Consider the following 27,212-nt stretch of genomic DNA (forward strand, 5'->3'; position numbering starts at 1 on the left):
GGCAGGGTCCAGCCCTTTCCGCCCCCGCCGTTGGCTTGGTAAGGAGCACTGCCCACAGAGCCGGCCAGCACCCCTAGCTGAGGCCGGTGTATACACAGGGAGCTTTGCACCACGACAAGGAACTCACCGTGCATCCGTCGAGTCCATGCAGGTGTTAAAGAGAACAGGCTGGTTCTTTCTGCTCGGTGCAGCACCCGGGAGAGGGCGATCGCTGTTCTCCAAACAGAAAGGGATAAATGTCACTAAGAGGAGAAACAAACGTCCGGGCAGCCGGCCTCTCCCTGGGCCGTCGGGCAAAGCAGTCGCAAATCTGTGCGGTAACACGCCACGGCACGTTACGGCAGTAGCACCCCGCTGAGGTATCGGCCCCATGTCACAGATGGGGAAACCGAGGCACAGAAAGGCACTTCAGTGACTAGCCAAAGGCCATGCAGTGACACAGCAGAGCTCAGGGCTCAGGAGTTCCTGGTTCTCTGGCCCGTGGCCTCACGGTACCAAGCCTGGGCCCACGTTGGGGCTGTTCCATTCACTTCACCACGGCAGGGCCAACTGACACCAGCAGAGCCTTTGGCCTAACCCTGGGCCTTGCATTTCCATGGGAGCTTGGTCCATTTCACCATGAAAAATCAGAGCCACCGAGAAAAAGTAACATCCCCTTCACCACCACAATGCCAGCGTCTGCCTGGCGACCTCTCACTGAGCCTTAAAGCACCTGCTGAGGCAGCTCCTATTCTGCCCCTTTCACTAATGGGGAATCCGAGGCACAGAGCAGTGATGGTCAGTGTCAGAGAAAAGAACCCAGAAACCCTGGCTCCTCCGCCCCCATTCCACTGAATCCTAGAACTAGAAGGGACCACGAGAAGCCATCGAGTCCAGTCCCTACCCCCACGGCAGGACCAGGCAACATCTAGAGCATCCCTGACAGCTGTCTGGCCAACCTGCCCTTAAAAATCTCCAGTGATGGAGATTCCACAACCTCCCCAGGCAACTTATCCCAGTGTCTCACCCCCCGGACAGGCAGGAAGTTTTTCCTAATGTCCAACCTGAACCTCCCTTGCTGCAGTTTAAGCCCCTTGCTTCTTGTCCTGTCCTCAGAGGCCAAGGAGAACACGTTTTCTCCTCCTCCTTTCAGATACCTGAAAACCGCAGTCATGTCCCCTCTCCGTCTTCTCCTTTCTAAACTAAACAAGCCCAGTTCCTTCAGTCTTCAGAATTCTCCCATCTGCTACAAACATGCTGCTTGAGAGGACTGTCCTTCGGAGAGGGCAGGAAAACAAACCCAGGTCCACTCCCCATCGCATGCCCAGAAAGCAGCATGTTAATTAACCCCCAATCCCTGCCTGGCAGCTCTGCAAGGAGCTGGGCAGCTTCCTAACCTGCTTACCAGAGGGCTGTGCGGTTCCAGGGCCGCGGCTGGGGCTGGGGTCAGGGATCAGAGGGCTGCCAGCTCCATGGTTCCAGAGATCCGGAGAGAGCAGGAGTTCGGCCGGAATGGAACAGGAAGTGTGTCTGTCCTCACACCTGTACGGGAACGCCAGGGTAATCAGCAGAGGAAAACCAGCCTGACCTGTCACTCAGCTCTGCAGGCTGTTTGCTCCCGGTTACCCCATACGTTGTGTATAAATATCTGCCTCTTACTTACCGCCCCATCCGCCCGGCCTGACAGCTGGGCAGAGGCATCTTTGCGCAGAGGCACCAGAAACCTGGGAGGAACCTGGCAGGGGCCTGGATTCTCACTGCCAGCTCAGCTGCATCTTTCGGGAAGAAAAGTCCCGGACGCCCTAGCGGGAGGGCAGGGACACTCGGAGGTCCGTTGCGTTCAGCGTGATTCGGTTCAAGGGGACACAGGGAGTCCGGTGGCACTTTCAGCCTGAGCCGTGCATTGAGGCAGGCGGGCGCTCGTGCCCTGATGCCGCAATCCACGTGTGAGACTCGGGTGGTTTCTGCCGAAACAGCCTAACCTGGCTCCCCGCTGAAGCCGGTTCTCTCGCTGCTCGGCTGGCTCACAAACGTTCCTCCCTGAGCCCAGAGCTGCCCCATCCTCCCCCAGCTGAGCCCTGAGAGCAGCCCAGTTTCATGTGAACTCCCTGGAGTGAGGTCACTCTCCTAAGGCGCTCGCTGCAGAGCGTGACTCAGAGGGCACCAAGCAGGTGCGGCCACGCCCCTTCGCCAGCTCACTCGCTGCCGGCCTGGGAGAAAGGGCCCCGCTCCGGCCCAGCAGCGCCGCACTGAGCTCTCCAGTTCCAGGCCACGGCCCCTGGCTGTTCTCCGCTGCCACAAGCCACAGGGGGCCATGAGAGGCAGGGTATCAAGTAGAGCAACCCTGGGGCTGCTCTAAGTCCCAGCTGGGGCTGGGCAGCCTGCCCCAGAATATGGGAGACACAAACATGCCCCCCAACACCCCCTTTTCACCCTGAGCTAAACACAGGAGCGGAGGAGAACCAGGCCCCTGTCTCTTCCCGCCCCCTCACTGTCACTGCCGCAGCCACAGCTGCCCTCCCCCGCTGGGGGTCGCAAGGGGAGAACACAGAATCCAAGGGGCCTGCGACTTTCCACGTCCAGGGACAACAGCTACTGCTGGCCCCGCGGGACCGTTCGGGGCACACCATGTCCCCAGCAGCATCACGCCGGCCCTGTGCCAGCCGCGGGAAGAAGGGGGGACCAGTCTCTGCCACAGGACATCAGGAGAGTGATGCTCTGCGCCACATGCTGGTGGGGCGTCGCCGGTCCCTGCCAGGCTGCTCTGCGCGGAGAATCCTGGCTCCATGGCTCCGGGGGATCCGGTTCGGGGTGGGACAGGAGCTCGGGCGAGTGCTGCACGGCTGGCGAGGGGAGGCCGTCAGTGCAGCGCTGCAAACCCTGTCCCGACTCACGGCTGGAGAGATCTGCCGGCCTGCCCTCCTGTGGTCACGTCCAGCAGCGCAAGGGGGCCGCAGACTGCTCCTGCTGGAGGAGCTGGATCCAGTAGCAGTTCTAGCCCCGAGTACATGAGAATGCAGGAGCAAGGGGGGCGTCCTGCCCTCTGAGTCCCATTTCGTTGGTCATTTCCACAGGGCAGTTCACTCTGCGATTCCTTTTCAGCAGCGCCCCAAGCAGCCCCGTGCTCAGAGGTGGAGCCGGGCCGAGGAGCAGGGAGAGAAAAGTGTCTCTTTGACTCATCTGACTCGGCCACCTCAGCCAGCCCCCGGCTCGGCTGCACGGGAGAGGGACCTCCATGTGGTCCGAACCGCGCTGGGCCGGCCTCTGGCCCCTCTGGCTGTGCAGAACGCCCGCTCCGGGGGCACAGCTGGACTCTGCCAAGTCCCAAGACCCGCAGGGCAGAGCTGGGGGGGAGGGGGGGCTGAACCAAAGAGTTTCCCGAAAAATGTTCATTTTCTGTGAGGTTTCCCAGGGGGTTCCCTGGGGAAATGGGGAGCCAGGTGCTTGCCAGTGAAAACGGTGAGTGCTCGTTAAAACTGTTGGGTTTCACTTGCTGGAAACGAAACAGGTTATCAAAACTGGGGTTTGAAAAGTGGCGCATGTGAATGGAAAGTGACGTCCCCCAACAACGGCCATTCTTAGACCCAGTGATAGGTCTGGTAGAGCCAGGAGAGCCCCCCCTCGCCTTCCGACCAAAGCTACCCGGTGTAACGTGCTTCCTGGGGCCCTGTTACTGCTGAGCCCCAGAGCAGCTGATAAGAATCGTGTTTGTGTGGCTCAGCCGGAAGCCACACGGCCACAGGCCAGGATCGTGTCTGCTGTGTGGCTCTACCCACGCTAGCAAGAGCGGGGGGACGTGGACAGGCCTGGGGCAGAGGCACTGAGAAAGCCCTGGGCGCTGAGGAAATGGAGCTGCGGACTCAGTGTCACTCCATCCAGCGAGTCGGTGCCCCAGTAGCCCCAGCCAGGTTCCCTTCCCGAATCAGAGCAGTCCGTGCTCACGGACGGTGCCGGGCGCTTTCTGCCGGAGGCGGGGGTTAGCCTCCGTGTCTGCCAAGTCCACTAGGGAATGACAGCCCGCGTGTCCCACTCCCTTCCGCACTGAGCGCGCTTCCTTCCTGTCTGCAGCTGTCACGCAGCTCTGGCGAGCGGGGCCGTCCCCCCCTCGCCTCTGCAGCGCTGACCCCCGGGGTCTCGCTTCCCCACGCGTGCCCTCCCTCCGTCTTGCTGCACGTACCCCTGGCAGCGGGCTCCTGCTCTGCGCGGTGCAGGTGGGCACCAGCAGCACTAACCCCGCCATTGCCGAGGGCCTGTCTGCAGCTGGGCCTGCCCCACGCAGCCTGTGGCTCCTGGCCTCTCACTGCTGTGAAGTCCGGCCGCTTGGTCCTCGCTGGCAGCGCCGCTACTGTCGCCGTTCTCACCCCGCGGTCCGAACCCAAAAGCAGAGGCGGCCGCCCGGAGGGCGCGGGACTCCCGGGCTGTGCGGTTTGATGTTGCGGCTCCAGGGCGCTGTCGTGTGCCGCCTGGGGACGGTTAGTCGATCCCGCCCCACTTGTCAGAGGCCGCCCCACACCCTGCTCTGGCCACCGGCCCCGTTCTTTGGGCCTGATGCCAGCCCAGTGCAGACTGCTCTTCCGGCCATCGGACAGCACCTACCCGGCGCCCCTCCTTCGTGGGCCCTGGCTCAGCTCCCCCCACACGGCCTGCGCTGGGGCCTGGCCCTGTCCGCCTGGGCTTTCCTCGGCGCTGCTCGCGTTTGCTCAAGGACCTCAGCACCGCTCCCCTGCCTGGCCTGCGAATGCGCCTCATTGAGCGGAGGGAGCGCGTGAAAAGCTGCTGGAGCCATGTAAAGTGACGTCCGCAGGGCCCACGGCTCAGCTGCCTCGCGGAGAGCTGCCAGCCCCGGCCCTGTGGCTCTGCCGGCCGTGGAGAGACACAGGCTGGGTTAAGAGCATCTGCTTCTTGCCCAGGGACTGTCCCTCAAGACACACTTGAAATGCTCCGCGTTTCAGCCACCTGCCTCGGATGAAGATGGCTGGCGCGCGGCCATGGGAACAAGGCACCGGCTGCAACCAGACTCTGCCTTCCCAAGACGGATGGTGAGGCCAAAGGGCTGAGATGCTCCAGAAAATCAGCGCTGACCCTTGGCTGTGAGCCTGTGGGAAGCCTCTTCAGCGCGGCGCCTTCAGAGCTCAAGGAGGGAGCCGCCACGTCGCTGGCGCAGGTAGGTGCCCTGAGCCGAGTCCCTCCTTGCATGGTGGGAATGCGGGCAAGGGACAAGCTGAACAGTGCTGGCCGGCGCAGGCCCGCGTCACGCTGCTGGAGAGCTCAAATGCAGGGAAACGCCACCCCGGGGAGTCCTTCACCGTCATGTCCTGGAACAGACGAGTGATTCGGGTGAACCTTCTTGGGCAGCCGGTGTGTGTGGAATGGCCCGTCGACCCTCTGTGAGGCATGGAGAGTTTGGGGTTCGGGGGGTGCTGCACACAGGAGCGCTCAGTGCCCGGCAGTCACTGGTGTAATGGGACAAGGGGGGGAGTTTGGAGTTCGGGGGGTGCTGCACACAGGGGCGCTCAGTGCCCGGCAGTCAGTCACTGGTGTAATGGGACAAGGGGGGGAGTTTGGAGTTCGGGGGGTGCTGCACACAGGAGCGCTCAGTGCCCGGCAGTCACTGGTGTAATGGGACAAGGGGGGGAGTTTGGAGTTCGGGGGGTGCTGCACACAGGGGCGCTCAGTGCCTGGCAGTCACTGGTGTAATGGGACAAGGGGGAGTTTGGGGTTTGGGGGGTGCTGCACACAGGGGCGCTCAGTGCCCGGCAGGCAGTCACTGGTGTAATGGGACAAGGGGGGGTTTGGAGTTCGGGGGGTGCTGCACACAGGGGCGCTCAGTGCCCGGCAGTCAGTCACTGGTGTAATGGGACAAGGGGGGAGTTTGCGGTTCGGGGGGTGCTGCACACAGGGGCGCTCAGTGCCCGGCAGTCAGTCACTGGTGTAATGGGACAAGGGGGAGTTTGGAGTTCGGGGGGTGCTGCCCACAGGGGCGCTCAGTGCCCGGCAGTCACTGGTATAATGGGACAAGGGGGGGAGTTTGGGGTTCGGGGGTGCTGCACACAGGGGCGCTCAGTGCCCAGCAGTCACTGGTGAAATGGGACAAGGGGGGAATTTGGGGGTCGGGGGGTGCTGCACACAGGGGCGCTCAGTGCCCGGCAGTCAGTCACTGGTGTAATGGGACAAGGGGGGAGTTTGGGGTTCGGGGGGTGCTGCACACAGGGGCGCTCAGTGCCCGGCAGTCACTGGTGTAATGGGACAAGGGGGAGTTTGGGGTTCGGGGGGTGCTGCACACAGGGGTGCTCAGTGCCCGGCAGTCAGTCACTGGTGTAATGGGACAAGGGGGGAGTTTGGGGTTCGGGGGGTGCTGCACACAGGGGCGCTCAGTGCCCGGCAGTCAGTCACTGGTGTAATGGGACAAGGGGGGAGTTTGGGGTTCGGGGGGTGCTGCACACAGGGGCTCTCGGTGCCCGGCAGTCAGTCACTGGTGTAATGGGACAACGGGGGAGTTTGGGGTTCGGGGGGTGCTGCACACAGGGGCGCTCAGTGCCCGGCAGTCAGTCACTGGTGTAATGGGACAAGGGGGGAGTTTGGGGTTCGGGGGGTGCTGCACACAGGGGTGCTCAGTGCCCGGCAGTCAGTCACTGGTGTAATGGGACAAGGGGGAGTTTGGGGTTCGGGGGGTGCTGCACACAGGGGTGCTCAGTGCCCGGCAGTCACTGGTGTAATGGGACAAGGGGGGAGTTTGGGGTTCGGGGGGTGCTGCACACAGGGGCGCTCAGTGCCCGGCAGTCAGTCACTGGTGTAATGGGACAAGGGGGGAGTTTGGGGTTCGGGGGGTGCTGCACACAGGGGCGCTCAGTGCCCGGCAGTCAGTCACTGGTGTAATGGGACAAGGGGGAGAGTTTGGGGTTCGGGGGGTGCTGCACACAGGGGCGCTCAGTGCCCGGCAGTCAGTCACTGGTGTAATGGGACAAGGGGGAGAGTTTGGGGTTCGGGGGGTGCTGCACACAGGGGCGCTCAGTGCCCGGCAGTCAGTCACTGGTGTAATGGGACAAGGGGGAGTTTGGGGTTCGGGGGGTGCTGCACACAGGGGTGCTCAGTGCCCGGCAGTCAGTCACTGGTGTAATGGGACAAGGGGGGAGTTTGGGGTTCGGGGGGTGCTGCACACAGGGGCGCTCAGTGCCCGGCAGTCAGTCACTGGTGTAATGGGACAAGGGGGGAGTTTGGGGTTCGGGGGGTGCTGCACACAGGGGTGCTCAGTGCCCGGCAGTCAGTCACTGGTGTAATGGGACAAGGGGGAGTTTGGGGTTCGGGGGGTGCTGCACACAGGGGTGCTCAGTGCCCGGCAGTCAGTCACTGGTGTAATGGGACAAGGGGGGAGTTTGGGGTTCGGGGGGTGCTGCACACAGGGGCGCTCAGTGCCCGGCAGTCAGTCACTGGTGTAATGGGACAAGGGGGAGTTTGGGGTTCGGGGGTGCTGCACACAGGGGTGCTCAGTGCCCGGCAGTCAGTCACTGGTGTAATGGGACAAGGGGGGAGTTTGGGGTTCGGGGGGTGCTGCACACAGGGGCGCTCAGTGCCCAGCAGTCAGTCACTGGTGTAATGGGACAAGGGGGGAGTTTGGGGTTCGGGGGTGCTGCACACAGGGGCGCTCAGTGCCCGGCAGTCAGTCACTGGTGTAATGGGACAAGGGGGGAGTTTGGGGTTCGGGGGGTGCTGCACACAGGGGTGCTCAGTGCCCGGCAGTCAGTCACTGGTGTAATGGGACAAGGGGGAGTTTGGGGTTCGGGGGGTGCTGCACACAGGGGTGCTCAGTGCCCGGCAGTCAGTCACTGGTGTAATGGGACAAGGGGGAGAGTTTGGGGTTCGGGGGGTGCTGCACACAGGGGCGCTCAGTGCCCGGCAGTCAGTCACTGGTGTAATGGGACAAGGGGGAGAGTTTGGGGTTCGGGGGGTGCTGCACACAGGGGCGCTCAGTGCCCGGCAGTCAGTCACTGGTGTAATGGGACAAGGGGGAGAGTTTGGGGTTCGGGGGGTGCTGCACACAGGGGCGCTCAGTGCCCGGCAGTCAGTCACTGGTGTAATGGGACAAGGGGGAGTTTGGGGTTCGGGGGTGCTGCACACAGGGGTGCTCAGTGCCCGGCAGTCAGTCACTGGTGTAATGGGACAAGGGGGGAGTTTGGGGTTCGGGGGGTGCTGCACACAGGGGCGCTCAGTGCCCGGCAGTCAGTCACTGGTGTAATGGGACAAGGGGGGAGTTTGGGGTTCGGGGGGTGCTGCACACAGGGGCGCTCAGTGCCCAGCAGTCAGTCACTGGTGTAATGGGACAAGGGGGGAGTTTGGGGTTCGGGGGGTGCTGCACACAGGGGCGCTCAGTGCCCGGCAGTCACTGGTTAATGTGACAAAGGGGGGGAGTTGTTGTTTCAGGGAACAGTCCAGAGTTGGAGCCGCGGTGTCTGGGACCCTCGTACCCCAGGCCCTGCTCAGAGGACACGGCCGGTTCTGGCCAGAGGGAGACAAGGGGCTGCAGAGGGGACCCCAGCGTCCGGCCCAGCTGACCCCAGCCAGGGGAGAACATTGGACGGGGAGGGGGGCGGAGAAGAGGGGTCCAGGCGACCCTCTTTCTTGGGGAGAGACACTGGCCGGGGGAGGGGCTGTTGCGGGGGTATCGGGGGCTCTGCTGGGCGCCGGGGGCTGTTTTGGGGGCTGAGGGCGGAGCAGGCAGGACTCAGCCGGCTGCAGGGAGGCTGGCATGGGGCTGAGGGCCCAGGCCGACTGGCCGGAGGGATCCGTTGCTGTTCAAAGCTCAACGAACCCGCCTGTTGGGTGCTGGCTGGGAGCCGCCCTGGTCTGGAGAACAGGGGGGCGCTGTTCCTTCTGGAAGAGGAGGCCCCAGGGGTCCAGAGGGAGGGGCCCCCCGAGAGCAGGCGGCTGGAGGCCTGAGAGGCGCCTCCCGGAGGCGGGGGGCGGACCCCCCAGGGGAGAGGGCCCCCCCCCAGAGAGGGTCGCCACACTGCAGAGGACTCCCTGGGAAAGGGCCGTCTCTCTGCCGCTGGAGAGGAGGGGCTCCCCGAGAAGGGGCTGCCCCCTGGGGGGGTCCGCCCAGGAGCCGAGGGGCCACGTCCTGTGAGCCGTGACACCGTCTCCAAGCTGTCACATGGGTGCAGCTGCGCACAGGCCCACGCCCTGCTCTACACGCCCTCCTGGCCCTGCCTCCCTGCACGGCTGGTGTCCTGCGCTGACCGGGCCGGGACCAGGCGGCCCCTGCAGTCTCTGGATGGATTTGATAGCTTCTCCACGGCGGGCGGGCCCCTCGCGGCTGAAAGGCCAGCCCTGCCGATCAGCGCTGGGTGGCCTATTTACTGAGAAGGCCACTGGAGTGTCCCGCCCCCGGGGCTGGGATTTCCTGGTTGCCTTTCAGGAAGCTTGTGCCACCTGCCATCTTCCCGGAGGCGGTGCCCAGGGGAGGTGGCCTGTCCACTGCTCTGAGAAAGCCAGCGAACGTCTCTGCATCTGCGTCATGACCCACCTCGGCAGCGTTCCCCTCCCGCCCCTCCGCCTGCGGGTCTCCTGGGTCCGGGCTGGCTCTTGCTCTGAGAGCACCTCACCCAAGTTTTCTTTGAAATGGAGGTGACTGACCTTTCTAACTGCCGCTCTGTGCTCGTTAGTCAGCACCACAAGAACCACCAAGCCCACCGCGACCAAGAGCGCATTTAGAAATAACACAGCCTCCTCCTGTGGCCACGCCTCTTGTCATTTCACCGATTATCGGCGCACAGCAGTGCTTCCGTCCACACCAGTCCTTTCCTTCTTGGACCCAAGGAAACAAAAGTGACTTTCTCCTCTGCTTGTTGACTTAGGGAAGGGCTTTCCTAAATATTGACTTCAAGTGCAATGATACCGTAAGCCATTATTAGTAACAACGGCCTGGAGAAAGTGAACAAGGAAGTGCTATTTACTCCTTCCCATGACACAAGAACTAGGGGTCACCCAATGAAATTAATAAGCAGGGGATTTAAAACAAACAAAAGGAAGGATTTCTTCATGCAATGCACAGCCAACCTGTGGAACTCCTTGCCAGAGGATGTTATAAAAGCCAAGACTATAACAGGGTTCAAAAAAGAGCTAGATAAGTTCATGGAGGTTGGGGCCGTCAATGGCTATTGGTCAGGATGGGCAGGGCGGGTGTCCCTCGCCTGTTTGTCAGAGGCTGGGAATGGGCGACAGGGGAGGGATCACGTGAGGATTCCCTGTTCCGTTCATTCCCCCGGGACAGCTGGCACTGGCCACTGTGGGCCGACAGGACGCTGGGCGAGATGGTCTTTGGTCTGACCCAGGCTGGCCGCTCGGATGTTCTGATGAGACGCCGGGTTGCTTGGAGTACGTGTGGGCCCCTTGCACACCCAGCACCACTTGCCAGGCATAATTTTCTAGCTGTACGGTCTGCCCCCGGCACTGCGTGGCTGGAGGACCTCGCCCCCCTCGCCTGGGCGGTTGGAATGTCTCTGGTTCCAGCTTCCCAGCTGCTCTTCCTCCGGCTGCTGCATGACAGCCCCCGCATGCCGAGCCCTTCCCTGCGCGTCGTGGGCAAAGGGCGCCGCCCGGGCATGCTCAGGAGGAACATGTGGCCACGTTTGGCCAGAGGAGCTGGGTCCCCAACCTTCCTCTGCGGCCGGAGGAGCTGCCTCCCCTCTAGCCCTGGGGCCAGTCGGGGTCACCCTCCCGCTGCGGCCCCAGAGGAGCCTGCCTTGGCTCTGGAGGATCCTCTGTCCCCGCTGATCGCCCCCCCTTGCGCATGCCCCGTTGCAGCTGGTGGGTGGACAGGCGGGCACTGGCCCTGCTTGGCTAGTGCACACACGAGCAGCCAGCCCCTCGGATGAGCCGTCTGGGCACAGAGCCCCTGGCTGCGCGTGCGGGCAGCTAGCCCAGGCACTGCCCACGGGCACACGGCTGTTGCTGCCTGGCGCGCGCGGAGTCAGAGCACGTCTGCCTGCTTGGGCCCCGGAGCAGGCTCCCAGAGACCACACAGGTCCAACCCAGTGACACCCCGCTCCTGGCCCCCTCTGACCTCGCCTGGATCCACCCATGACCTCGTATGGGGGCCCGGTGCTGTCTGGACCCTGAGCCAGGGTCAGCTGTTCCTGTTCCCAGGGGCATCGCGATGTTCCTTGGCAAGGAGTTTTGTGACGACCCCTCGGGAACGTGCTCACGAGTGGTGCCTGGTGCCCCTCGGTGTTTCCGTGACACCAGCCCTGCCCTGGCCAACGCCTGTGAGCAGGGACTGCCTCTCGCGCGCGGCTCCCCTCTGCTTTACCGCCTGGGCCTCGGGGGCTTGTGCTCCAGGCCCTCGCCTCACTGCCTCAGTCCCTGCTCAGCCCCGGGCGGGCGGAGGCCAGCTGGCCAGAGGGTAGGGTAGCCAGGGGTCCGGTGTTGAATGGGACAGTCCAGCATTTGAGCTTCTGTTCGGGAAACAAATGGAGACAATAGCGATGAGACAGTCGCAATGTCTGGTACTTTCTAAATGAGATGGGATGTAGATGGGGATGTCATGGCAAGCGTGTCTGGGATTTCTGGGGAGACCATCTGGCCGCCCTCCCGTGGGGGGTGAAGTCCAGCTCTTGGGACAGGAAGGCGGTGGGCGTGAACGCTTGTGGCACAGCCTGCAAGCGCAGGAAGCCTGGGCGGAGGGACGGGCTGCAGGGTGGCGGAGCTGGCGAGACCGTGGGGCTCAGCCGGCTCAGGGGCTGGGTGCCTGCTGGGCGGGCGGTATCAAGCGGAGCGCCCAGGGTCAGTCCTGGCGCTGGTTTTATTCAATCATTTCAGTAACGATCCGGACGGTGGGTTGGACTGCACCCTCCGCGGGGGCGGCATGGGGGGTGCACAAGGGCGGGCGGAGCAAGGGGCTGGCCAGCAGCTGGGGGGCAGAGTCCCTAGGTGTCTGGGCAGACTAGTGGGGGGGCCACCGCTGGGGTCTGGCGCCCCTGCCCACACGGCAGCAGTGGGGGAAGTGAAGCAATGCATCCAGCCGGCTCCGCTCTCCCGCGCAGGGGAGGGGTGCGACCGCTCCCACACTCACCAGAGGAAGTGGAGCCACACTTAGAATCCTAGAATCAGAGAACACTAGTGAGAGTCATCGAGTCCAGTCCCCTGCCCTCGTGGCAGGACCCAGCACTGTCTAGCCCATCCCTGACAGACATTTCTCTAACCTGCTCTAAATATCCCCAGAGATGGGGATTCCACAACCTCCCTGGGCAATTTATTCCAGTGTTTGACCACCCTGACAGTTAGGAACTTTTTCCTAATGTCCAACCTAAACCTCCCTTGCTGCAGTTTAAGCCCATTGCTTCTTGTCCTATCCTCAGAGGCCAAGATGAACAAGTTTTCTCCCTCCTCGTTATGACGCCCTTTTAGATACCTGAAAACTGCTATCATGTCCCCCCTCAATCTTCTCTTTTCTAAACTAAACAGACCCAATTCCTCCAGCCTTCCCTCCTAGCTCCTGTTCTCTAGACCTTTCATCATTCTCGTTGCTCTTCTCTGGACCCTCTCCAATTTCTCCATCTTTCTTGAAATGTGGTGCCCAGAACTGGACACAATCCTCCAGCTGAGGCCTAACCAGCACGGAGTAGAGCGGGAGAATGACTTCCCTGCTGCTCAGGGCCGGCCCACAGCATTTTGGCACCTGAGGCGGGGAGCTCAAATGACGCCCTCCTGCCTCCTAGCTTGGGCCAAAACTGTGAAAAGCCTCGATTCTCTGGGTCCTAGTGGGCCCCCCACACACAGACTGGCACCTGAGGCGGCCGCCTCAGTTCGCCTCCTGGTAAGGCCAGCCCTGCTGCTGCTAGGGGGCTAGGAAGGGGCAGAGCAGGGGTGGGCATAGGCAGGGTCTGGGACACAGGGAGGTTGTCTCAGCCCTTCCCTGGTCTGGGGGGGTCATGTGGCTGGTGGCACCCTGGGTCCCCCTCTCACCAGTCACCCCTGACGCTCAGCAAGTTTGCAGCTGACACTAAGCTGGGGGGAGAGATAGAAACGCTGGAGGGCAGGGAAGGGTCCATAGTGACCTGCACAGATTAGAGGATTGGGCCAAAAGAAATCTGATGAGGTTCAACAAGGACAAGTGCAGAGTCCTGCCCTTGGGACAGAAGAATCCCAAGTATTGGTACAGGCTGGGGACCGACTGGCTAAGTAGCAGTTCTGCAGAAAGGGACGTGGGGGTTACAGTGGAAGAGAAGCTGGAGATGAGTCAACAGTGTGTCCTTGTAGGCAAGAGGGCTAATGGCATATTAGGTTGCATTAGGAGGAGCATTGCCAGCAGATCCAGAGATGTCATTATTCCCCTTTATTCGGCTTTGGTGAGGCCACATCTGGAGTATTGTGTCCAGTTCTGGGGCCCTCACTATAGAAAGGATGTGGGTGCATTGGAGAGGGTCCAGCGGAGGGCAACCAAAATGATGTGAGGGCTGGAGCACATGTCCTATGAGGAGAGGCTGAGGGACTTGGGTCTTTTAGTCTGCAGAAGCAAAGAGTGAGGGGGGATTTGAGAGCAGCCTGCAACTTCCTGAAGGGAGGTTCCAGAGAGGCTGGTGAGAGGCTGTTCTCAGTGGGGGCAGATGGCAGAACAAGGAGCAATGGGCTCAAGTTACAGCGGGGGAGGTCTAGGTTGGATATTAGGGAAAGCTATTTCCCTAGGCAGGTGGGAAGCGCTGGGCTGGGTTCCCTCGGGAGGGGGTGGAATCTCCATCCCTGGAGGTTTTTGAGTCCCGGTCTGACAAAGCCCTGGCCGGGCTGATTGAGTCAGGGCTGGTCCTGCCTCGGGAGGGGCCGAACTCGAGGACTCCTGAGGGCTCTGCCCGCCCTGGGATTCCAGGATCCTGTGACTGCCTGGCCAGAGAGCTCCCGATGCAGCCGTTAGACCATGTGCAACCGAGGCCCAGGCAGACAAATGGGGGACAAGTCAGAGCAGAGCCCAGGCATGCCGAGGCCTGCTACTGCCCAGTGACTCTGGCTCTCCCGCCTGCTTCCTGGCCTGTCGTGTGGCTGCAGCACAAAGGGGCTTTCTGGGATGGGAGAGCGCAGAGCTCACCCATGTCCCGCGCTCGTGTCGGCTACAGAAGGGCCTCATTCGGGAATGCAGGTGCAGGTGGCAGCCACCTACCCTTGCTTCCTATGACCAGCACATCAGCTCGCCCCTCCCCCAGCTACTGGGATGGACTCTTGAGCCGAGCCCAACTTTCCCCTGGCTTCCCAGTGAGGACCCTTCCACCAGGTGAGTTTGGGCAATGTCCACATGCAGGGTGCGGGTAGGGGACATTCCTGAGTAATGAGCAGCCACGAGCTGGGGAACAGAGCCCCTGGCAGAGCGGACGGTAGCACCAGTGTTTGGGCAGTTAGAAAGCTTCTAAGCAGCTCGCGCACCCTGGCAGCAGAACCTGCCCAGGGCTAGCACGGACACCAAGCTCGTCACAGCGTCCAAAACACCCTGCAAGCAGCACCAGTTCCTCCAGCAGGGTCCCTGCACCACGCAGCAGTGAAGAGACATGACCGAGGCCTGTGGCGAGTCAGTGGCACAACCAGAACAAGTCCTTGACTCCCAGCTCCCTGTCCCCTCTTCCAGCCTCCTTTGCTGCCGCTTGCAGGAGCCTGACGGAGCTATCGAAACCTGTGTTGCTCTGCAAGGCCAGAGGGTGCTTTCCAATCTTTGGAAACGTGGAGTTGGCGGTCACAACAGAAATGAGTCATTGCTTGGAGCAGAAAAGGGAAACTCGGTAGCATTTTCACACTGATCTGATCTCAAACCTCCCCTCTGCACCCTCTGACCTGTGCCCTGTCCAGGCACCGCCCCCCCCCCCCCCGGACAGCTGGGCTTGTGGCGGGCTGGTACCGAGCTGGGCACAGACACGGCCGCCCTGCCCTGGTCTAGCACCACCCTGCAGGCGTGGGCCAGGGCTGGCGGTGTCTGCAGAGGGAAAGGCGACCCAGCCCAGCAGCCCATGGGAGGTGAGAGAGCTGGGGGCAAGGGAGAGCAAAGTCCATGTGTCTGCTGCCAAGGCTGGGCAGATTAACCCACCAGGGCAGTCCAAGGTCCTCTCCCCTTTCCTTCTCGACATCCGCTCCCTGCAGCAGGGTGCCCAGCCCCCGCCCTGAGGAGGCTGATGGGAGACTTGGCATAGGGGTCTGGGGGCTCCCAGAGGCAGTGGGGGGACAGCCGCTCTCTAAGCAACGGAGGCTACTGGGCCCGTGTGCAGTGCGTGGCCAGGGGCACCCAACACCTGCCAGGCTTATGGAAAGCAGGGGGCTCGCCCTAAGCCTCAATGCCCCCCAGTCCCCAGGACTGCAGGGGCGCAGCTGGAACGAATGCACCTGCTGCTCCGCGGGGCCTGACAGGCACCTCTGACCCTCAGGCCCTCCCGTGCCACCGGCACCAGGAACGCTGCTGGGGGCACCGGCCCTGAGCACACCCGCTATTCGGGGAGGCCAGCATGTCGGCGTGGCCGTGGGGGGGGCTAGGAGCAGCTGTCACTGTTTCCTGCTCAACGCACTGCAGCACCGGGCTGGGGTGCGAAAGCCGCGCTCTCAGGATGAGTGTGCAGCACGGCTGCCTTTTCTCCTCCAGCCGCTTCATTTTCTCCTAAGCCGTGCGCAGCCTCCCCCGCCTCTGGCCCGCTGCCCGGCTGGACACGGCCGCTCCCACCGCTGCTTTCCACCTCGCGGGCGTCTCATCGGGAGAGCTTGGGCGAAACAGCAAGGAGCCGCGTGCGCGGCACGTTGGCGCCCCCGTGTCAGGCCGTGTGCGGGCCGGCTCCTCTCCAGCCCGACGACACTGAGATTCGGAACAAGCGGCCGGCAAGGAGCCACGTGAGCGAGCCCTTCGCACGACTGAGAAAACACAACTGCACAGCGCCCAGAACTGACGTGAGGGGTGGCCAGCGTGAAATGTCAGCGGCACGGTCGTGCACTTGTGGGTCTAGTTCAGCCGCCACTCGCTCCCGCAGGCACCTCCATCATTCCTGCGCACTCAGAATAACAGCACGAGAAGCCGAAGTGAAACACGAGGCCGTCCCACCCATGGCTGGGGCGGGGGTCAGGGCCGCGTGGCGGCTGCCGGAGCTGGAGCCCAGGCTGTGGTGCAGCTGGGGGTCAGGATACACCCCCACCCCAGCCCCCAGAGCAGCTGCACCGCAAGGAGTGGCGCTGGCTGGCCCCCTCTCTTCCACCGAGCCCACCGGCCGTGCGCAAGGGGGGGGCGGGATTACAGCTTTTTGTGCGCCCCCGAGGGGGAACGCCCAGCGGCTGCCCAAGGAGCCAGGGCTGGCTTGCGCTCCGCTGGGGCTGAGACGGGACGGGCAGCTCCCCCTCTGCAGCCCCAGGAGAAAGCAGAGTGCGGCGGGGTGTGGTAGCAAGTGGAACTGCTGCCTCGGCCCACAGGCTCCTAGGCCCCTGGATGCAGCCGGCCCCAGCCCAGCGACTGCCCCTGGCCCGAGCTGGGTAGCAGCGCTTCTTTTCCCATTCATTTCGGACGGGCTTGGGACCTGGCCCTGCGTTTCTCAGTCCCTGGGCCCCTGCGAAAGCCCTAAGAGGGGATGTTCCTGGGGGATTTGTCCAGCTCACTTTGGAGGAGCTTGACTGTCACGTTAGGGCTGGCCAGGCTCTGAATTCAGGGGCTCCTCGGCAGGGGCCAGCAGGGGCATGCAGAGGAAACAGGGAGACTCAGAAGAGAAACTTCCTGCCTCGGGGCTCTGGCCTTGCGAGGGCTGGAATCACCTCCCGAGGGAGGCGGTGGAAGCTCCGTTGCTTGGGACGTTTAAGAGCAGCCGGGACTAACCCCCGGGACCGGAGGGACGGGACTGGTTAGCCTGGCACGTGCAGCTGGTTGCCGGGCACGGGAGACCCGGGGCTGCATTCTCAGTTTCTCTGGGTCCTCTCTGTTTCGTTCTATTGATTTACTAATGCAAGGCCCAGGTGGGAAATTCTCTTCCCCTCAGCCCTTCTCGACTTTCTGAAACAGAAACTGCCTGTCACGAGGGCTGCTGCTCTGCTCATCGGCCGCAGGAAAAACCTCCCACCAGCGCCTCAGGCTCGATTCCTTTTGCAATAGCAGAACAACGTATTCCAGCACACTCAGGGCCTCTGGGCCCCCTCAGTCCAGCACGCTGGGTATAAACCAGGCCCATTCCCAGCTAGGGACACCATTCCTCCCCATCCTGGCTAAGAGCCGTTGATGGACCCAACCTCCATGAATTATCTAATGGCCAGACCCACACCCAGCTCAGGAAACCTCTGCTCAGTGCCTTGGATCTATGCGCCTGGAAGAGCTCCCAGAAACCTTTGACCCTGGGCTGTAAGGTGGCACCCACCACTACCCTGAAAATCCATCGATGCCAAGGTGTCTTTAGAAACTCCCGCAAGCCTGCTGGTTCGCCCAGGACATTTAAACGCAGCCAGGAGTCTAGGGACGGCTGCCAGACTTCCTGCTTCAGGCCACGCGCTGGCCTCTAAGACACGAGGGTCAGAAAGGTTCTTTCTCTGGGGGAAGGTGATCTCATCCTCCTCCCAAGCAGCTGGTGTGGGCGCTGTCAGAGATGAGTCTGGCCATTCCCAGGCCCGAACACAAAGTCATCACTAAGCGTCACTGCAGGCACTAGTCTATGCTGGACTGTCTGAATTTCTCCCCCCGGCAGGGTGGGTTGATGTCAATCACGGTTGAGTTCATCGCCAGACGGGAAGCTCTGATTTGAAGCAGAGATTTTAATGAACTTTTCCATTTCTACTTCAGTTCTTTTCTAAAGAAAGGCGCATTCTCATTCGTTGATGCAATTATTAAAATAGCTTGATTTACTGCTAAAAAGCACCTCGACACAAATCTGGGATGTCTTTTTGCTCCCTAGCAAGGGGCCTTTAATTAATTATAGATATTTAAGCAAGGGACATGGCTTATTAATTTCAGTTTCTGATTAATTACTAGTTGTGGCGCGTCGTGGTCCCCCGCCTCCTGCACCCCTGTAGTGGCACGAATAGACTCCACCAGCCAGTAGAACAGAGGGAGTTTATTGCTCCTCCAGGATACAGCACAGCACAGATGTCATCTGGTTACAGGAACTGGGGCTAGGAGGCCTCAGTGCCCCCCCCTTGAGATGGAGGGTGTCTAGGCCCTACAATCCTAGCCCCCTCCCTAGCTCCTTCTCCCCTGCTTCCCAGACAGCAACTAAAGACCGTCCCTTCCAGCCCTGCCCCCAGCCAGGGGCAGCATTCCACCTTCCTTTGTTCCTCTCCCTGGGGGTAACCGGTAAACAGGTCACCTCCCTGTCCCCATCAGCTACTCGGCTGGGCGGTGGTACAGGCAGCAGCCAGTGGGGTCACCCACAGCCCCAGCCCAGCAACCAGCAAGGTACCCCCACTACTACATTGTACAATGTTAGAAAGTGGTGACTCAGAATATTGCTGCTTTACTAGAGAATTAACTCTCAGGTGGTAGCTGTGTTAGTCTGTAACTTTGAAAAGCAGTGAGTAGCATTACTGGGTGTAGCTAATTAACCGTTTGCTCAAAATTTGTGCCAAGCTGTTTTAGGATGGTAACTGGGATGTAACAGGGTATCAATGTATTTTATTAAACAGAACAAGCACTTCACACAGCACTTGCCCTCCGGTGCCATATTTATAAAGCGGGGCTCCTCCTTGGCTGTTCTCTTCATTTTTTCCTTATTCAGAAAAGCAGCTTTCCCGCTGGGAGTCTTGAGGCTGGTGGAGCCGGCCCATTTCTTTCGATTGAAACGCGTTCCCAGGCTGTAGCGCAGCGAGGTTTGAAGAGGAAAGGCAGCGCCCCTCAGATCACAAAAGGAATCAGACTGAAATGATAACACATCCCCCTGCCCAGCCACGCCCTGGTGTGTGTGCCACTGCGGGGATTTGCCCCTTTTTGGGCAGAAAAGCCCCCGGAGCGGCTGTGGGCCGCCGGGAGGAAATACCCGAGAGCTGCTGACAAGTTCTCTGCGGAGGAGTGGGCGGAAGTGAGAGGCCCGTGGAAACAAGCCAAAGGACTGTGCTGCTCTGCTGACGCCCCCTCAGACGTCACCCGGCCTCCCAGAGGGAAAACAAGGGTGCAGCGAGCCTCAGCAGCAGGCTGCACTCTGCTCTCCCAGCCGGGCGCACACAGACAATGCAGCTCCCAGGATGGCACCAGCTTTCGCAGCACTGACGGTGGGAGTGGCCGTGTCCCTGTGCCTGCAGGTCTATGGTAAGGCTCTGCAGCCCTGACTCAGCCGCCAGGGGCTCACTGTGCACCCGCTGGGCCGGCGGCTTGGCTGCCTGGGCTGGGGGCGTGAGGAGCCGCTTGGATTGTATTAGCCCATCCTGAGATCTTGTAGCCCTGCTCTCCCATTGGCACCTTTCCCTGGGATTCCCTAGCAGGGGCTGCTGACTTGCCCGGGAGGGAGGAGGTGTCGCTGGGCACTCGCCCTGGCTGTAGCACTCCCCTTCGGTGCCTGAATGCCCCGGCTCCGCTTGGGGCCTGGCTCCGGGTGAACATGGCCCCTCGTGGGCTCCGCGACTCTGTGAAGCCGGTGTCCCCAGGGTGGCTGCAGCCCAGCCCGGGGTTCGTGTTTGGTACGAAGCAGCCGCAGCGGCGGTGGGGACAGGAAAGCAGCCGCTGTTGTTGGCTGATGGGCCTTTGACACTGGGCGAGGAGCTGACAGGGCAGAAGACACAAGCCGCCCAGAGGGCTTCCCCTCCCATCGCAGCAGGCGCCAAGCTGAGAACGGGCACTTCCCCAAGGACAGGCCCCCGGGGGTCCAGGCTGGAGAGCGTTGCTAGTGAGGTTGCTGGCGGGTTTGTTTGGGGCTGATGCAGCCAGTGATGTGAATGCAGCCAGTTCTCTAAGAGCTCCTGGGAATTGTGTCCCCCCCGGGGAGCGAAATGGCCCCGTTACTTTTGCAGCCCTCGATGTATTCCTCCCCTCCAGACTCACGGGCCCTGGGCGCTGCCAGAGAGTCTGTGCCAGAGCTGGGAGCTGAGCTCTGCTACTTATTTACAGGGTGATCTAGGGCTAGACACGTAACTTCCCCAAGCCTCTGATCTCCTACCTGCAAAATACAGGTCGTGAGTAGAGCAGCTCAGCGATTTCTCCACAAAAGCTTTTACCCCCGAAAAATGCAGATTTGTCAAAGAGGAAACTGGGGTCGAGAGCTGGTGTCAATGAGCTTCCCGACTCCAAACCCCGGGAACGTTGGTTCAGAAAGGAAACGCTAGCTGGTGCCTCTCACCTCTGGGAGGCAGGAAGAGGCAGGAAGGAGGAAAGTTTCAGCAAGTTCCTTACAGGGAGTTGCCTGCTGCTTTCGTGTGGGGTGCGGACAGCATCCAAGGGAGCTTTTAGTGCCGTGGCAGGCCCCAGGCATTCAGCTTTTATCTACCAGGCTGTGAGCACCGAGAGCCCAGCACTCTGCTGAAAAATATTCGTTCCCTTTCCTTTGAGCTTTGAAATGAGCAAGCCTGGGTGCAGGGCTGGAGCCGAGCTTCGCACCGAGCCCCAGGGAGGATGGAGGACGCCACCCAGGGCAGCAAGAGAGGCTGGGGGCTGGGGGCTGGGGCTGCAACTCTGTGCTCAGGCTACTCAGGGGCTCTCAAGTTTCAGGAGGGTCTGCTGGGGTGGAAGGGGAAGCAGCAGAGTGTGCTGGAAAGCTGGAGGGTGGGAGAAAGCAGAAGGGCCGATGCGGAACCGATGCAGCTGCTCCTGGGGCGGGATAGTTATGGGCTATGACCCAGCCCTGTGCAGAAGGGGGAGCAGAGTCATCCCTGTTGTTGGGGGGGGTCTGTGTCTTTCCCACGAGAGGCGCAGAAGAGACCTTTGCTGGGAGCAGGAAGCTCTGGGCCCGGCTAGGGGATGATGGAATGAAGGGTTATTGCTCCTCGTGGTGGGTTTCCGAGACAGACTGGCACACTCCCTGCCTGCCTCTGCACGGAGATGTCTCCCCAGGCCCAGCCTGGGAGTGTGTGCAGAGGTGAGCGCCTCACTGCAGTAGGACACCCCCGCCACACACACACACACACACACACACACAATGCACCCAGGCCCCTTGGCTCCTCCCCAGGCCTGGCCTGTTGCCAACTCTCCCCTTCGCTTCCTCCCTGCAGGTGAGAGTCTGTCCAACCCAGGCAATGTGCAGTTCGTTGCTGACATCCTCCACCACGTGCTGCACTGGGAGCCTGGAGTGGAACACACCAGTGAAACCTCGTACGACGTGCAATACCTGGTGTAAGTACCCGGGCCACAGGGAGACGAAATCCCCTCTAACAGCCAAGCCACAAGTCCCCTTTTACCTTCGCTTGCCGCTCACTCTGGTATCTAACGTGCCAGAAATCTTGTGCTAACTTTCCAGCAGCCCTAATGCTGCCCAGCCCCCGAAAGCTCCTCATTAAGGCGTGACATTCCTGTACAGGTATGGGAGGCAGTTTCCCTGGACGGCCATCCCAGGCTGCACTGAGATCTTGGAGCATTCCTGCAATCTCACCAACCAGACAATGAACCCGTCTAATCGCTACTATGCAAGAGTTAGAGCCGTGTCTGCAAACCGCACCTCTGGCTGGACCCGGACAAGAGGTGCTTTTTCCCCACAAGAAGGTAGCTGGGAGTTTCCATTATTTTCCCCTCTGAACCCTAAAATCCGTAGCCATGAAACGGCAGCCTGTAAACGTGATGCAGCTGCTAGCTAATAGCTTTCCTGGTGTAGAATTGCACGTTTGGGGAGCCGACCCCAGGCCTGTTACGGGATTACTCAGGGGTCTAGTCACTAAGTGCTAATTCATAAAGCACTCCCAGCCCTCCAGCTGACCAAGATGCTCGCGAGAGTCTGCCGCAGAGCTGGGGGCAGAGTTCATTCTGACAAGCTACTTGGGGTTAGTTTGAACAAAGCTCAGGTGGCGGCTGTTAGTCATGTCGCGTAACGCACCACGACAGGGGAGACGCTAGGGTGAGGGGGGCAGGCTAAGAACTAGAATCGAATCACATTGAATCGAGAACTTGAAATGTGTGTGGGCTGGGTGCTCTGTGATGCTGGCTCCTGTGGTTACTCTGAGAAGAAACCTCTCTTGGGCGCACAAGGAGAACCAGTTCTCACCGATTCTGTCATGTTCCACCAGCTACTCTGCGTCTAGCAGACGTGAGACTCTTGGTGGAAGGCAACACCATACACGTGAAACTGAAGCAAGTGCACCTGAGCGTGGGGAACAAGACGGTCTCATTCAAAGACATACAAAAGTACGGCAGACAGTACAGGACGTATGTCAGGAGGTCAACAGACACGCTCCAGGTGAGCCGGCCAGCACTTGTGCCATGGGGCTGAGGGACAGGGCCAAGGGCCCCAGCTGAGACGTTTTGAATGAGGAGTGTGACTGTACCCCAGATCGGCTTTGCCTTTGCACTTTTAAAACCCTAACCCATTCCATGCCCCATATTTCAAACTTGACACACAAGAGGGATACATGCACCAAAAGAAGAAGTACACATCCAGCAGACTGAGACACTGATAGGGTACACGGGATATTTGGTCCAAAGCATTTTCAAGTGATGCATATGTGTGTCCATCCGTCAATTTCACAAAGTGGGGGGAGGGGGAAGGGTCACAGAAAGTTTTTAAGTTGAAAAGTTGCCAATTTTTAAACTAATTTTCTTTTACAAACAATACATAGTGAGAGCGGCGAGGAGTCCTGTGGCACCTTAGAGACTCACTGAAGTGTTGGAGAGTAAGTTACGTGGCAAAGACCCACTTTGTCAGATGCACGTGTCTGACGAAGTGGGTCTTTGCCCACGAAAGCTGATGCTCCAACACTTCGGTTAGTCTCTAAGGTGCCACAGGACTCCTCGCTGCTTTTGCAGATTCAGACTAACACGGCTACCCCTCTGATACTTAATACACAGTGAGGGTTTTCTCACCCACGAGACTGCCACACACCCCCGGCCCATCCACGAGACATTTTGTTGAGTCGGTTTTCAGTCAGAGACTGAATGAGAATTTCCCCAAACCCGACACACTGACTGGCTGTGAGCCGTGTGCAATGAAAACAGCTTTGAAAGGGCTGCAGGGGCCAAATCAGTGAAGGAGCCAGGTCCAATTGCCCAGGAGCCGCCCCGAGCCCTGGTCTGCAGCCCCAGGCCGGGCCGTGCTGCGTGCGTGCCAGCTGCCCAAGGTGACTGGCCTCTGGTGACCATTTCAGCAGGTGCAGGAGGAGACCAGCGAGGAGTTCGACATCCCCAGGCTCCTCTGGGGCGAGCGCTACTGCGTCAGCGTAGAACCGCACATCCTCTCCAGGCCGGTCCCCTCCATCCGGACGGAGGAGACGTGCATCACGATCCCCGAGAACGATGGTGAGTGGACGTGCTGGGGCTGGGGTTGCCACTGGGGTCGGAGCGCCACCCGCTCTCCCAGAGCCATGGAGCCGAGATGTCTCCCACCTCCTGCGCGGGCAGGCGCATCCAGGCCATGGGACTGCCACCCGTGCACAGCATTGGCCACAGCCACGGCGCAGCAGGCAGAGGGGGAGGAGGGACCGCAAAGACCTGTGCAGGAGGGAAGAGGAGAGTGGGCCGTGGGGTTCAGACCCTCTGAGGTTGCCCTGGCATCTCCCGGAATCAGCCCCCATCCCCTGGCGATGCCCGAAAGCCGCCCTGGAGATGGGAACAGGGTATTTAAGGAAATGACATTGTCACCCTGGGAAAATCTCCCGCAAGAGCGTCAGTCAGAGATTACAGCTATTGGGGAGTCCCAAAATCCTATTGCCAGGTGTGACGGCCAGTCGGGGTTCCCCAGATCCTGCAGCCCCGTAGCAGCAAGAACAGACTCCGCCAGCCAGGGAACAGAGAGGGGTTATTGCTCCTCCAGGATACAGCACAGACAGGACGTGGCTACTGGAGTCTGGGCCAGGATGCCTCAGATCCCTCGGGTTAGGGGTGTCCATCGCCCCCTAGACCTTCAGACCTCAGTTTAGGCTCACTCCCTCCTGTTCCCCAGCCAGCAACTGCCCCTTCCACCAAAACCTCCCTCCTTTGTTCCCTGCCTGCCCTCAACCGGTCCGACAGGTTGGATCTTTGCCTACAGTGACTTAAGGCAGCCGTCCTGCTGGGCAGAGCTACAGGTACCGGCCAGCAGGGGTCACCCCCATCCCACACAGCCACCGGTGGTTGCCCAGATGGTATGGCCTGCCCACCACATCACACCAGACCACAGACATCCTCTCCACCTGCACATCCGCCCCACTCGCACGCATGCCAGCCCTGCTCGCACACACACCTGCCCTGCTCGCACGCCCATCCGCCCCACTCGCACACACACCTGCCCCGCTCACACGCACATCCGCCCCGCTCGCACGCATGCCAGCCCTGCTCGCACACACACCTGCCCTGCTCGCACGCCCGCATGCCCCGCTCGCGCACACACCTGCCCCGCTCGCACGCATGCCAGCCCTGCTCGCACACACACCTGCCCTGCTCGCACGCCCATCCGCCCCACTCGCACACACACCTGCCCCGCTCACACGCATGCCAGCCCTGCTCACACACACACTAGTCCCAGGCTGATGTTTTAAGGATTTAAGCCTGAGAAACCTTGCAGAGTCCTGATGGCATATTGGCTAGGCCGGGCTAACCTAGGGCTCCCTCTGCTCTGTGGTGGGAGGGCGCCTCACTTGCTGAGCGAAGGCCCCAGAGACGCTGGGGCTCTGTCACTGATTCACCAAGTGCCTATGAGTGAGTCCCAGGTTCAGCCGGTGCCTCAGTTTCCCCCCGGTAAAAGGGGGCTGTGCCCCCATTTCACAGGAATGGGTCTTGAAGCCCCGGGGGCTCCTCGGCAGAGCAAAGGCACTAGAGATGGGCCCAGCTTGCCTGAGCCTTAGCAGGTTCGCGCCACTTCTCCCGGCCGGAGCCACGTGCGCCTGCTGTGACACGCCCTGGCTCACTGGTGCCGCGGCTCCAGAGCTAACCCCTGCTCACTGTTCCTTCCCAGAGCACACCGGGATCGTCTCCGTCAGCGTTGGCATCTTCCTCCTCATCTTATTGGGCACCATCCTCCTGGGCACCCTGCTGCTCTGCGCATACATGAAGAAACCCGTCAGGACCCCGGCCATACTGGTGAGCCCCGACACGAATGGGCCAGGTGTCTGCCCCACCCTGCACGGCTGTTCCGCGGGAGCTCGGAGCCTTTTGGTTTCCCGGCTCCGGGAGCCGGGTCTCTGCCAGGGCAGGGGGCTGACTCAGGGCTTAAAGCCCCCAGGCCTAGCTTTGGCTCTTGCCACTAGTCCATGCTGCCCAGGTTTCCAAAGCCCCTCTGTTTTCCTGCCCCGGGGGGTGGGGGTGTCCAGAGACCAGCAACAGGAGCACAGCTCCTCAAAGAGCGGCAGCCACTGCCAGCAGTCCGTCAGCAGGGCTGAGAGCCAAGCCGCAAACAGACACGGGGGACAAAGGGCAAGCTAACCCTCCTGCTTCTTCCTGCCCCTCCCAGAAGTCTCTCCTAAAGCCCTCCGGGGCGGAACACGAGCCCTTCCCCCTGGGGGCCAGCGGGACGGTGTTGTGCCTGGACGAGGAGCCCATCCAGCAGCTCTCCGTGTGCCAGAAGGACTCTGCGCCGCCCAGCAGCACAGAGAGCAGCTCCAGCAGCGCCCCGCAGCCGCCAGCCTGGGGCTGCGTGTTCCTCACCTTCCCGGACGGCCCCGGGCACCTGCCGGAGCTGGAAGGCCTGGCCGGGGGGGACAGCAGTTGCAACAGCTTGGACAGCGGAATCAGCCTGCAAGACTCTTCCTCCGGCCTGAGCCAGTTCTCGGCCGCGGGGAGCCAGGACTACAAAAGGCAGCAGCCGGGGGGCGACGACAGCGGCGTAAGCCTGGCGGGGACGTGCTCCCCCAGCTGCAGGGACTACTCCGCCATGGAGGAGGGGCTGGGGCAGCCTGAGGGAGAGCGGGCCGGTTCCCCTCCGGCCCGGGGACTCAGCCAGGAGGCTGCAGCGTTTCGTGGGTACCTGAAGCAGCCGAAGGGCACAGCAGACGGGCAGGGCGACGGAGCCGGGGGGGTGCTGCCCCCACAGAGCCCTGGCGGGACAGACGTCTCGCTGGAGACGGGCTGCTCTGAGCCTGCCTTGGCCAAAGGCTACTTGAAGCAGGCATTGCCGGGGCCGCCCTGCGGCGGCGCAGACACGCCGCTCACCGGGGAGTCGGGCCTGCTGGGCTTCCCCAGCTCCAGTCTGCTGCACTACGGGGCGCTGGGCATCACGGGACCCTCGAAACCCCTGCCCGAGGCGTCCAGCGCATGGGGCCTCTTCAGCACGGACCTGCTGGGCAGCCTGCCTCTCATCTCCAGCCTGCACTCCGGGGACCGGCTCCACCTGGAAATGGAGCCCCTGAGTCTGCTGGGGGCGGGCTGCAAGGACAGTCGCCTCTAGGCCAGGCGGGAGAGGAGCTGCGAGGCCGTGGAGCCGGAAGGGAGGTGCCAGCCTCGCCGGCTGCGCTCGGATGCTTTGTTCTCATCTACCTCATGCAGCGTGTCCCTCCGGGAGCTGCTGCTCCGATAAGCTATTGCCAGCACCTTGCCAGCGTGCTCGTCGTGCTGGCCGCCGGGGGAGACCTCAGCACGGCAGGGCAGAGACGACTGCTGCCTTCCTCCCCATGCACGGGCCAGCCTCCGTCAAGCACAGCCGCTGGCCAGGGCGTTCCGGGCGATTCCCACGCTGCCTCTCCCAGCCCTGCCCACGCAGTATAGAGACGGTCTCTCCCCGGCGGGAGCACAGACAAAGCCTGCGCGGAGAACGGGAGGGAGGCAGTAAGCTGAACAGCACCGTGCCGCATGTCTGCGTGGACACTAACTAGTCCTGGGGCCCGAGACGCCCCGTCCCTCTCCTGTCTCCCGCCAGCGCGGCCGGGGCAGCAGCAAGAACCTGACATATTTATGAGCGTTGTATGGTGGCCACTGGAAATGTTTTGCCTCTTTTGTTCAGAGAAATGTTATTTATTTATTTTTAATATTGAAAGGACGACCAGTGTCATTCATTTCAGGGCGTCTCCCGTGTGCGAGCTTCGTGTTACACCCCTGCTGCAAGAGAGGCTTGCTGGTGCCAGCCCCCTGACAGCTCGTCTTGGTCCCAAGCCTTCTCCTCTGGGCTGGGTCAGCCCTTCCTTCGCCGTGTACCTTAACTGTACACGTATGCTGGTCCCCTAGGGCATGTGGCCTCCTGGTCAGGCACACACTCATGGTCGCCCCAGGTGTGCGGTCC

The 27,212-nt window shown here is 61.4% G+C and overlaps 2 protein-coding genes across 6 annotated transcripts in view; one reads left to right on the forward strand and one right to left on the reverse strand.

Moving 5' to 3' along the window:
* The window catches only part of TMPRSS13 (transmembrane serine protease 13), a 28,255-nt gene extending 26,640 nt beyond the window's left edge, over positions 1 to 1,615 (reverse strand). Inside the window, exons 1-2 of one of the 4 annotated variants that reach the window (XM_089773324.1) lie at positions 1,385 to 1,615; positions 128 to 211 (exon numbers count right to left, since the gene is read on the reverse strand). The gene's annotated coding sequence lies outside the window, so the exon portion shown is untranslated. Of the gene's footprint in view, positions 1 to 127; positions 217 to 1,384 lie in introns of all 4 variants that reach the window. The other 3 variants (XM_089773321.1, XM_089773322.1, XM_089773323.1) reach the window with 3 other exon arrangements.
* Positions 1,616 to 18,935: 17,320 nt separating this feature from the next.
* Positions 18,936 to 26,993, forward strand: IL10RA (interleukin 10 receptor subunit alpha). Of its 2 annotated transcripts, none has more exons than XM_075909405.2 (7): positions 18,936 to 19,201; positions 21,094 to 21,214; positions 21,399 to 21,580; positions 22,099 to 22,268; positions 23,176 to 23,323; positions 24,957 to 25,081; positions 25,452 to 26,993. In XM_075909405.2, the coding sequence occupies exons 1-7, from the start codon at positions 19,138 to 19,140 to the stop codon at positions 26,382 to 26,384; spliced, it is 1,743 nt and encodes a 580-aa protein (XP_075765520.2). In that variant the 5' UTR covers positions 18,936 to 19,137; the 3' UTR covers positions 26,385 to 26,993. The 2 variants fall into 2 exon arrangements, with proteins under 2 accessions (XP_075765520.2, XP_075765519.2); XM_075909404.2 differs by having other exon boundaries at positions 18,948 to 19,201; positions 23,173 to 23,323.
* Positions 26,994 to 27,212: the final 219 nt, after the last annotated feature.

Source organism: Pelodiscus sinensis, chromosome 25 (genome assembly GCF_052426305.1).
Source record: "Pelodiscus sinensis isolate ZL-2025 chromosome 25, ASM5242630v1, whole genome shotgun sequence".
Lineage (NCBI taxonomy): Eukaryota > Metazoa > Chordata > Testudines > Trionychidae > Pelodiscus > Pelodiscus sinensis.

Bases quoted from the DNA above. Each gene is read 5' to 3' on its own strand.
- IL10RA (XM_075909404.2), top strand. From the start codon at position 19,138: ATGGCACCAGCTTTCGCAGCACTGACGGTGGGAGTGGCCGTGTCCCTG. The intron at 19,202-21,093 runs GTAAGGCTCTGC...TCCTCCCTGCAG, and splicing joins CCTGTGCCTGCAGGTCTATG to GTGAGAGTCTGTCCAACCCA. The intron at 22,269-23,172 runs GTGAGCCGGCCA...TGACCATTTCAG, and splicing joins GGTCAACAGACACGCTCCAG to CAGGTGCAGGAGGAGACCAG.